Source organism: Lepidochelys kempii, chromosome 8 (assembly GCF_965140265.1).
Source record: "Lepidochelys kempii isolate rLepKem1 chromosome 8, rLepKem1.hap2, whole genome shotgun sequence".
Lineage (NCBI taxonomy): Eukaryota > Metazoa > Chordata > Testudines > Cheloniidae > Lepidochelys > Lepidochelys kempii.
The window spans coordinates 10,007,922-10,020,150 of record NC_133263.1 but is presented as its reverse complement, the minus strand read 5'-3'; the positions used below and the strand labels follow the sequence as shown (position 1 = coordinate 10,020,150).

General features: G+C 39.1%; 1 protein-coding gene across 5 annotated transcripts in view; it reads left to right on the top strand.

The window, feature by feature from the left end:
* SPOCK1 (SPARC (osteonectin), cwcv and kazal like domains proteoglycan 1) overlaps window positions 1–12,229 on the top strand; it is a 471,671-nt gene that overhangs the window by 454,040 nt on the left and 5,402 nt on the right. For all 5 annotated transcript variants that reach the window (XM_073355490.1, XM_073355489.1, XM_073355488.1 and 2 more), the window contains 2 exons: window positions 5,148–5,369; window positions 6,481–6,543. In XM_073355490.1, the coding sequence (XP_073211591.1) occupies window positions 5,148–5,369; window positions 6,481–6,543 (285 nt within the window). The remainder of the gene's footprint in view (window positions 1–5,147; window positions 5,370–6,480; window positions 6,544–12,229) is intronic.

Here is a 12,229-nt window from a genome sequence, read left to right as displayed (position 1 = left end):
CCACACAAACACCCACACACAATTCGGACTAGACAATCGGCCTGCTGTTATGGCCACAGAAGGTTCAGATACTAATAGAGAGAATCACAAACCTGCTAGCACATTATATGACTGTCGGCAAAATGGCAAACAGAATGTGTGACATATACGCATTAAATGTACAACACAGAGAAAATTACACTGGGGCTTCATTTTGTTATTTCCAATTAGCCTTATATAACAGGAATTATAATAGGAAGAAAATGTCCAGAGGATAGTCACTGGCCTGGACAGATTAGTTGATGCAGAAAGGTTAGAAAATTGGAATTGTATGTGCTAAAACAAGAAGCATTCATGCAATGCGTCCCAAGTATCTAATAACACTTCACAGCACCTACTGCTTTTGATATCCCTATTTTTTTTAAAAAAGGCAGCACCCTATAGGTATAACTCAAGTGATGAATTTTGATGTCCCTTACCCAGCAGGGAGGAAAAGACTCACACAGGGGTTACAAAGAAAGACTAAGTTGAAGTGAGCTTATGTTCTTTTAAGGCATGTCATTTTATGGGTAAACCTCTAAAATACATGCAGGAAAGGTACATAGTTCGAACTCTCTAAGGGCTCGTCTACATGGCAAGTCACTGCAATGCAAACCAAGGAGTCTATATACAGTGCACCAGCTTGCAGCATAACAACATCCTGGACACTGCTACAACACACTGAAAGGGATCTCACAAAACTGGGTGACTGGGCAATAAAATGGCAGATGAAATTCTATGTAGATAAGTGCAAAGTAAGGCACATTGAAAAACATAATCCCAGTTACACATACAAAATGATGGGGTCTAAATTAGCTGTTCCTACTCAAGAAAGAGATCTGGGAGTCATTGTGGAGAGTTCTCTGAAAAGACCCGCTCAACCTGCAGTGGCAGTCAAAAAAGCTATTAGGAACCGTTAGGAAAGGGATAGATAATAAGACAGAAAATATCATAATGTCACTATATAAATCCATGGTATGCCCACACTTTAAATATTCCATGAACTTCTGGTCACCCCATCTCAAAAAAGATATATTAGAATTGGGAAAAGTACAAAAAAGGGCAACACAAATGATTAGGGGTGTGGAACGGCTTCCCTATGAGAAGAGATTAAAAAGACGGGGACTGTTCATCTTGGAAGATAGACGATTAAAGGGGAAGATGATTGAGGTCTATAAAATCACGAATGACGTGGAGAAAGAGAATAAAGACATGTCATTTACTCCTTCACATAACACAAGAACCAAGGATCACACAATGAAATTAATAGGCAGCAGGTTTAAAACAAACAAAAGGAAGTACTACTTCACACAAAGCACAGTCAGCCTGTGGAACTCCTTGCCAGGGGATGTTGTGAAAGCCAAAAGTACAACTGGGTTCAAAAAAGCTCTTTCCTTTTACTGCTCTCTTTGCATTCCCCTCCTCAGCAGGCTGATCACTTCATTAAATTGAGCTGGTTTGGTTATGCATGTGAAGCCTTAATAGGCATGTACATCCTCAAAGCAGTCCATTTTGGGATGCCCCTGTGGCAATAAAAAGGAGCAGAGAGTGGAAAGAGATGACTAAGATGTCTTGGACACAGCAGCAGTCTAGAGAATGTGGTCCAGTGGAGATTTCTCTGTGCTACATTAAATTTTCAAGATGCTACTGTGAGTGTAAATAAGCTCTTTGGACGTATTAAGTTCACCTCCAGGTGAAAAAAAAAATCACTCCTATTTTTTCCTCTCTTAAAAGCAAAAAAAAAAAGAGGGAAATCTGCACTGTTTCAAGAACTGGACCTTCAGCCAATGTAATATTTGTTTTTCTGATTTAAATTAAGCACCTTGTTTCAGGCACTATGTCTTCCTCTCTCTCTCTCTAACTGACAGCACCTCAGTACATAATACTAATATGAATACTGAGGGACATGCTCTGAAATAAGGAAATAAACAAATTAGTAGCTAGGATCAGATTCAAATTGCTCTTCAGTCTGTTGCTAGTTCATAATGTTATGTTGTTTCTAAAATCTACTCAGTTGGTCTGGGCGGTTTATCTTTTACATTTGGTGAAGCTGTGTGAAATGTAAAAAAGAAAGCCTCAGAAATATTTCTGGGTTTTGTTTTGTATTTTTAGTGATGATGGAGATTAGGCTAATTATTTTCCTGTTAATTTAATTGTTGAATAATTTAATGAAGTCACTAAAACTCAACTCATGTAAGTCGCTTCTTGGAGAGTAAAAAAAAAAAAAAGGCAATTTTATGTGCCAGAAGGTATATTTATTTTTAATTAGGAATTTCACATAAAGGTTTTTTGTTGACGTTGGTTTTGCATCCAGAGGAGATGGATGGTTTGGGGGTAATAATGGGATATGGAGCCTTGCACATGTAGGTCACCAGTTTGAATCCCTTCCAGAGTCATAGTGAATGGAAGTTGTTAGGACTTCGAGCAGTTGTCAGATGGAATGTAAAATGTAATGGTCTCAGTCCAGCTCCTAGTGAACAGGTGTCCAAATCAGAAAAACCACTGCCACAATTGACACTAATTGGCATCCTTGTTGTCAGTCTCTGCAGAGGAGCCAATAAGTGAATGAGCATGAAGCCTGCGCTATACTCTGACCCTTAGTGGTGGTCATTGCAAAGTAGGGTTGAGGCAGATGGGTGGGATGATAGAGGTAAGCTCACCCAGCTGCTGCCTGATGTGTATCTTTTGTTCAACCAGCACTATATTCACTTAGGAAATGCAGTAAACAGTATTTATTTTATCCAATACATTGTCACATTTATCATAAGGCTTTAAGCCCCAGAAGTGCAATTACTTCATTTATCGTTGCTCCGGCCAATTGTCTACAGCAGGTGAAGTGAATTCTGGTTGTGGTGCACAGAGAGTTATACATGCTAGCAGTGACTTCCAATTAAAAGTAGCGGAGTTCTGCGAACGATTTCCAATACAGCGCCCTGAGAGTTTACCCCGCTGAGCTTTGCACTGTGAATTCAGCTTTATTTACTGAGAGTCCACTTGGTTTTAAATCTTGAACATGGGAGGAGGTGGGCTTGAGTTTCAGCATTTTTGTTTTTGACTGTTGATATTGACCTGGAGAAAGGTAATTTATTGGAAGAAACTTTTATCAAGAGGCAATTTGAAGTGCAGGTAGAAACTGATGTTGTGTCTGACTTTCATCTGCATGCTGAAAGGCCATCCTAATAGTAACCTTTTCACTAGTTAGTAATAGCTGTCCATCACTGTAATAGCTGAACACTTACATACTGCACTGTCTGCTTAGTAGAGAGGCTTTGTAATAAACCTTAACCTGAAAAGCCTGATCGTGTCATGACAGCTCCCTTCTTTATTTAAAACAGCAACAATAGAAAAGTATTAAACTAATATAATTAACTATCTTCATAAGTGACCTTCCATAATGGCTTCTTTGATGCAGCCCCTGACTGCAGGTCACACCAAGCAGTCCCACTCATTAGGGTTACATGAGTGCAAAACCCTGACTAGCATATGCATGTTTTGTGAGCCTTTGTAAAACTGGGGTTCTTAATGGCAGTTTCCCCAGCTATAAATTGTGAATGATACTTTCCTGCAACAGACAAGTGTTGTAGGGTTAGTTAGCATTTGTACCATGTATGGAAGATGTAAGTATATTAATTACTACTGAGGACATACAAATCCCAGCTTCTCTTTTGGGCGACCCTCCTCCGACAAGTTCAGTGTTCAGGGGCATAATTTGCTATGGGGGAAGAGGCACAATTGACGCACGCACACCCCTTCCCCAAACTTTTCATAGGAGTGTATGCTCCTCTTTTTGCCTTCCCGCCCCAACTTTGTAGAATATAATATAATCAAATAATGTTCTATATGCTGACACAACTTTGCCTTCCCTTTCTCCAGAATGTTTCTGAAATGACGCCCCTACCTGTGTTTATAAAGATTGCAGAAATGCACGTGTACAAATTGCAAATATGCACATGAATGTAATGGCGTTCATCTGATGCTCCTGCCTGCTGCATTCTTTAGAGGATGTGGGATATTAAAATGAATACGAATCCTGTTCCCTGAAGTGTTGAAGAATCCTCTTCAGCTGCAAAAGATCTAACCCAGCTGCAATGCAGATGGCTTCTGTGACACTTGAGTGCAAATGCCCAATTCCATGTGCATTTGTGGTCTCAGCAAACCCCCGCACTGTGATTATTCAGAGCAGTGCAAGCCAAGAGGACATGAACTCCACCTCAAGAAGCTCACAATCTAGATCAGATAAAGAAAATTCAGGGTCAGATATACTACAGGACTGGGGGGGGTCAGGTCTTCCAGAAATGTAGAGTTAGGATTGAGGGGATTGGTGAAAGAAGTGAGTTTTCAAAAGGGATGTGAGAACAACAAAAAAGAGGTCATTTGGTGCACTGTCAAGTGTAATAGAAGCAAGGACAAAGATGCAAAGAAGGAAGTTGGGAGGAAAATATGAATGTGCGGGGGGAAAATGTAGGCAGAGGGAATACAAGGAAATTAGAGCAGAGCGGCAGGCGGGGCAAGGTCATGCAGGGTCTCGAAGGAGAGGGCAAGAAGCTCGGATCTAGTGTAGAAGGTGAGAAGCAGCCAATAAAGAATTCAGCAAGATGACTAGAAACAGGGCTGGTAATCACACAAGGATAGGCTTTCTCTCAAGATTTCTGTTGCTTTCTGCTTTCAGCTACTTTGAAAACACAGTGAAGTTAGCCTTTTTCATGGTGTTTCTGCTTCTGATCCTTTCTGAAACCAAGCCAATACACTTGCAAATGGAAAAAAAAAAAAGAGAGGAAAAAGTAAGTTAGGGTTGATTTTTAAGTAAAGATGGGCTTGAGTTGCAGTAATCAGATGTGGACCCCAACCCCCTTTTTCTCCAAAAAATGTAAGTGGCATTCTTATCCAGGGTTTGGGTCAGAATCAAATCTAGTTTTGAGCTTGATTTGATTCAACCAGTTCATTCATTCTTCGTTGGTATTGTTCTGGTTTCCTACTGGTTGGGCAGAAAGGGGTTAATCTGAAACAAAGTTCACTCCATACTTCAGTTAAAAGAACATGCAAGAGAGAGAACATCCTAATTGAGCAATGATGCATGTCAGGCCTTTGTGGTGTGACTCACTAATGGTTGTTTGCCCGTGTTCTCGTAGGGTTTGACACCAGCATACTACCAATCTGTAAGGATTCATTAGGCTGGATGTTCAACAAACTTGATATGAACTATGACCTCCTGCTGGATCACTCTGAGATCAATGCAATTTATCTTGATAAGTATGAGCCATGCATTAAACCCCTCTTCAACTCATGTGACTCCTTCAAGGACGGAAAGCTTTCTAACAATGAATGGTGCTACTGCTTTCAAAAGCCAGGAGGTAAGTCATTCCCTTATGTAACATAAAACTGATTTATAATTCATTACTATAGATGCTAAAATAATGGTATGGAAAATGTAATTTGGCAAAATGGCTTTTCTATTATTATTATTAATAATATTTATGCAAAACAGCCATCACCATATGTCCTGGGATGATGATAAGAAGCTTTTAAGTATGATTCAGTGGCCAGAGCATTGGACAGGATGTTAGGGAGCATTTACAAACTTGGGAATCATGTTTAGACACCTAAATAAGAATGGCCAGATAAGTGTTGAGCAACTTGCAGCTGCCACTGAAGTCAGTGGGAATTGTAGGTGCTCCTCGCATGGGAAGTTCAGGCTATTCATGTAGGTGCCTAAATATGGAATTAGGTACCCAAGTGTAGCCAGACAAATTTAAAACTTTTGGCTTAAATGTTACCATATTCAGATTAATATTTCAAAATAATATTATACATTTTAATACCTTGTAGTTGCCTTGATAAGAAAACAGTTCTGGTTTCTCTTTTTCACAAATATGTAGTATTTTTTTAGGATTTTCTAGGTTTCAACATCTTTCTTACATTTTGACTGCACTGCCATTTATTTTGAATTGGTAATTCATAGCCCTTTTCATTTAAAAATAAAAAGCCCTTTTCTGTATCCCTGGTGAGAAAGGGCATTGTGTAGCAATGGCAAATATTGTCGATTACATGTATTTCACTGGTGAAACAAACAAAGAAGCAATCAAATTACTGGCACTCCAATTCAGGAATTAGTTCTATTGCTAATAGAAGGCTTATGACCTTGTGTTCTTATTAATGTGGAAATTAGTTTATTAGGAAATCATAAATTAGAAGCCTGGCATTATTTCAGTTTGATGAAGGAGAAGAAAAAAATGTTTAACAACCCAAATGGCCCCAAAACACTATTATTAAATATACTGTGTTTTGAATTTTTTAATTAGTAAAGCTAATGACATACATTTGTTTTGCCGTGTATTACCAGCATATGGGGTTATTTCAGTCCCAGGTGTACAATAGACTACATTGCATGTAAATAGTGAAGCCAATCATTAGAGAGTCTATCCCGTACCATCTGGAAACTGACTTTCATACATTATATTTTAGGTCTCCCTTGCCAGAATGAAATGAACAGGATTCAAAAGCTAAGTAGAGGGAAGAGTCTGCTGGGTAAGTTTGATCACATGCCATTCATTTAAATAACTAATTAAAGCTCTGTGATCACTGTAACTTTGTGTGCAGTTATCGTTTTTCAATTAGAAATTAATATTTTGAGCCTGTGCCTGATGTTTCATGAAATTAAACCAATAATGAGGTGTCAACATAAATTTATGGCAACTAATTCAGAACAAATTGATACCACCTCCCCAAAAACATGAATGTTATTTTATATAGGTTCTTACACCATGCTGGTCATCATGAGCATGTAAAGCATGCTGAGCATATCTGAGCATGTAAAGGCAAAAGAGAGTATTTTTAATTCAAATCTCCTGTGACTAGTTAAAAAAGCAGAGTATATAGATGAAGAGAGTTCAGATTCTTCCAATTATAAGGTTGGAAATACATTTGTTGGAGTTAAATTTTGTCTAATTACACTTTTAAATGTTTTGTTCTACTACTTCCTGTTGGCGATATTGAGGTCTGGGACACATAGTTTCTTTTTTTTAAAAGCTGAAAAGTCAAACTGTTAAATTGGTAATTGGACACCAGTGAAATCTCAAGGTGTTCTGTGGACTGCAGTCTATGTGGCATTATTGTAGTGCATCTCCAATTCATTAATTTACGTAGGGCCAAATCACACAGGGTGGGTATTGGCAACAGTTGGAGTAAAAAGACTGAATTTGGCCCCAAGATATCAGTGGGAGTTTTACTTGACTGAAAATTGCACGTATAAAGACTGCAAGATTTGCCTGATAATCAGCAATTCATATTAAATATTTAACAAATTTTAATTAGGCAAAATATAGAACATACAAGCCAACTAAGTGTAAGGTGCATAGCTGTCTGATATCCTATTCTGACTCATGAAGATTCAGATTAGCAACGAATGTAAAATTATTTTAGTTTCCAAAGACCTTGGAATTATCCCTGAGAATTCTAGGGAACACCTAGGATAGGTGGAATGGGCAAATGGTTCGGTTCAGTTCAGATGCAGATGGTTGCATAGGTGGCTGCTGTTTTCTCTCTCTCTCTTTCATGGAAGCTTTTATGGGTGAGATTTTCAAAGCCACTTAACAGAATGGGTTGACCAATTCCTATTGTTTTCTAATGGGAATTGGGTGTCCAGGTCCATTAGACAACATGGAAAATCCAGCACTACATTTCTTCAGTCTTTATTTTGTGCAGTATGAAATAAATGTCAGCTAGGCTAAAAAATGGTTTGTTCTTACACATAGGAAAAATAACGGCTGTTCACACAGTGTGTAGAACATACAACGATACAAACAACCCCCTTTGCATGCCAGTGGGATCAGATCACAATAGCTGGAGTAAAATGACAAAATAACACTGGTATAAAATGTTCTCTTCCCACAAATAATTATGTCAGTCTACAATATTTTTTTTTTAAAAAAAGGAAGGAAAAAAACCGGCTCAATTCAACAAATCAGTAGGTTTCTGTAATACTTTGCTCTACGGGCTAGAAGAAAATACAGAAAAGAGGAACTCTCTGGTTCAGTTAGCAACTTGAAAGTCTTCCTGCATAACACCACCCTTTGGAGAGCCTCTTATCTGATCCCACTGCTATTTAGACAGAGTAGAACAATGTGGGTTTTTTTTCTTGTGTCAGTTGCAAAATCGTGCAGCTGGAAAACAAAACATTCACATGACAAAAATGCTGCTTGTAGTAAAGATAAAAAAGATACGAGCGTCAAAGAGACTGTTCTTTAATTATTCTCTTTCTCTGATATGTAAAATGAAATATTTATATTCTGGACACTGTGCACAGGGAAGATTTCTGTAAACTCGTATTCATTGAAAAAATGAGGAGTTTGAGAATTGCCACAAAGTATGTCAAAGCCATTGTCATTAAACATGTTGTATTGTTGAATTTGGAGACTTTCAAATGAAGTCCATCATCCCAGTGGTTTGAATTAAAAAGTAAACAGCCCCATTCATCTTTTCCGGCCAGATTTACCTAGGGGGCAATTAAATGTAAAGACACCACTTTCAAAGAGCAAAACTGGTTAGCCCAGTGGCTCTCAACCTATTTACCATTGTGAGCCACATATGCAGCTCTCTGTGTGTTATGTGGACTGCATCCACACAATCTATATACTGCCTGTATGGCCCTGAGGATGTGACATGGGCTGCAGCTGTGTGCTGATTGGGCTGTGGGTTGAGAACCACTGGTTTAGCCTGTTCACACTTCTCCTACATCACTAAGATACCTAACCTCTGCTTTCATCAGTATCTTCAAATTGGGTCTTCTCCTATATCAATTCTGTGATATAACAGCTAATACAGGGATCTGCCTGCCAGCCCTCAGCTTGTATGCAGTGTTCTTGTGGCCATGTTGGTCCCAGGGTATTAGAGAGACAATGTGGGTGAGGTAATATCTTTTACTGGACCAACTTAGGTTGGTTAGAGAGAGAAGCTTACATGGCTCTTCTGTAGGTCTCAACTTTGCTGTTAATTCTATATATGATACTAGTCTGGCCTCCATCACTGCTGTATCTGAGCACCTCCCAATCTTCAATGCATTTATCCTCACAACACCCCTGTAGATACAGCAGTGCTATCACCCTCATTTTATGTGGGAAATTGAGACACAAAGGGACTTGCCTAGGGTCACAATGGATGTGTGTGGCAAAACTGGAAATGAACCTCGTCCTCCCACAACCCAGCCTAGCACTCTAACCAATGTTTTCTATATATTCCACAATAGATGGCCATTGATTATTATCCGTTATCATTATAGTGGAGCAGTAGCAATACCAAAGTTAAGACAGCGGCAGTGTTTTCATATTGATAGGAGTCTATCATTTCTCGGGTGCTGTAAGCATACACAGAGTTTTACAAAACACTCCCCGCTCCTCAGGTACAGGATGATAGTTGAAATGCAAGGAAACACAGAGCCACCATCAAAAAAGAAGATGGTTTGATGCAGAAGAGAGGAAGCAGTTGACTCCTGGGGAATGGGAGGTTGAGCCAGGTAAAAGGGGCAGTAAGAAGATGTGAAGCTAAGAGTGGGAACAGGAGACAAAGGGAGCAGTTACAGAGGAGGACAGAGAACGAGAGGGACAGGGATGTTGAACACCAAGAAACACTCAATTGGCAGCCTGTTTAATTAACTCTTAGGCCTGGTCTACACTTAAAATTAGATCAGCTTAGGTACATCACTCCCAGGTATGAAAAATTCACATTTCTGAGCACCATAGTTAAGCTGACCACGCATGTAGTGTAGACATAGCTAGGTCAACTAGATCAACAGTAGAATTCTTCCATCCGTCTAGCTACCACTGCGCGGAGAGGGGGATTGCCTACGTTGAAGGAAAAGCCCCTTCTGTAAATGTAGAAAGCATCTATGCTCTGGTGCTGCAGTTGCATAGCGGCAATGCCATAGTTGTGCCACTGTAGCACTGGTAATGTAGACATGCTTTTAATGTTAGAGATGGCTTCAAATCAAAACCCCATATATGACCCTCACTCACTGGGGAAGGCCCTCAGATTCTACAGTGATGGCAGCCGTATAAGCAGGGGGATTAGAAAAGAAACGTGGCCCTGGCTCCTGATCGTTTCCCTCTTTATGATGGGCCATCCCAAAACCTGGGATCAAACTATCCCCCAAATGTGGATCTAAATCTAAATTACCTAAATGTGAAATCTAAATTCCAGACATTCTGGATTTGTGGTGTGACTCACCTTTAGTCAACGCTGAAAATGATTACTGTAAAGGAATATTTTGTTTCATAGGAAAGGAAGCTCTTGGGGACACTCTGTCCCCACCAGATTATTCCCACCAGCTGATAAATTAAGGAAAAAGTTAGAGTGGATTAAAATGTGGTCCTTACTCTGGCAGCCGGGAAAGATGAGCAGTGACTATGGTATGCAAGATGAGTTGCAGCCCCAACTCAGAGTATTTGCTCCTCCTCTAGATACCTGATTTGCACCCACAACTAGCTATTCAAAGCCCTATTTAAATGCACATGCAAAATTACAGGGAAATTGCCATCATTCTGTGCATCGTTCTTGGTCTTCCTTTAAACTCCTAGATAAACGGGGCCAAGTTCACCAAAGCTGAGGACTGCTTTCAGAACAACTGAGTGGCACTCACTTATGCTAACAAAGAGATTGGCCCATTATTTTTCTAAATCTATCTTTTGCAACACATGTAAAGCATTTGTGTGAACATTGCACAAATGATACATGCTGAATTTCAAAGGCCAGGGGAGGTGTTAGTTTCTCACGAAAAGTCACAAGAATATTTTTATATATATAATATCAGACTGATGCATCAGTCATTATTTGGAGCCAAATCCTTAGCTGGTGTAAATTGCTATAGACCCATTGAATTGAATGGATTTGTACCAGCTGAGGATCATAGTTTCATTGACTCTGATGAAACTATGTCAATTTACACCCACTCAGGATCTGATCCTCTGTAATCTTCTTCAGGTTTGTCTAGTCCAATGCATGTCTTAGTCTTTAAATAAGAAAGGAAGAGAGTATGAATTTGGAAAGTCCTTCAGGATCAATATTGAAACAAGTGACTGAGCAATGAGTGAACTTGGAAAACCTTTATGGCTGAACATGTCCACACTATTACTGGACTGTGGGTAAATAAAGAAGATGTGTCTCTGGGGATTATAATCTTTCATCTTCCTTTCAATTGTCCTGGTATATGAACTTGCTAACACCACTGCTTCTGCTTGCTTGAAATAGCAAAGTTAATAAGTATGAAAATGTTCTCTGAGATCAGGTCAGATATAGAAAGGTTAATGTTCAAATGTTTCAGAATTACATTTGTGACATTTAAAAATTAGACATCCACTTTAATATCTGCAGTGGGATGAGATGGTAAATTCAGACATTCATAATGTATATAAGACTGACTTCCCATTTCTATGTCTTTTATATAAGTAATTGCAGAGCATTTGGGCAATGTTTTCTCATTCATTTTTTCCATGGGAAATGTAGTAGAAATAGCCCTTTTGACATATATGAACAATCTGTAGAGATGCTCCACACACTGAAGTAGAAAAGTAAGTATTGTGTGAGCAGTAAATCACTGGGCTCTTTGACAAAGAGAAAATATACTTTCTCAAAAATCATTTAAGACAATAAGAGGTGGTTTTTCTGTTCCCGGAACAGAAGCAACCAGCAGAGAATGGAAGGTGTCTATACAGACCTCCCCTGGGAATGAAGCTAACTGATCTCCAAGGACAAGTGGGTTTTTTATATGGCAGCACACCTGCATTACCTCTGTTGAAAGTGGTGGCAGAAATAATACTGGCTTCTCTTGTCTCAAGAAACAAGAATGCACCATGCTCTGAAAGGCTAATGTGCAATGGTTTTGTTATGAGACAAATCTTGGGCTATTTTTTGGTTTAGCCTCAGTATCCTACTGTCTTTCCCTGAAAAGCTCAAGTATTAGTGATTCTTTAATACTTTTAGGAAATCTGGAGTTATTCTTCAATTTAGTATAAATTAAATAGCAAGCAGGTGGCTGATGCCTTTCAGGTGTAATTATAATATTGTGGAAGGACTCATATGATAAACACCAGAAAAAATGGAAATTAAAAATGAAACATGGAAATAATTTTGTCTTGGGTAAGGCTACATATGGCAGGACAAGGCGTAAGAATGGCATTTTAACCCTGAAAGGAGGCCTATAGAGATGTTAACCATTCAAGGA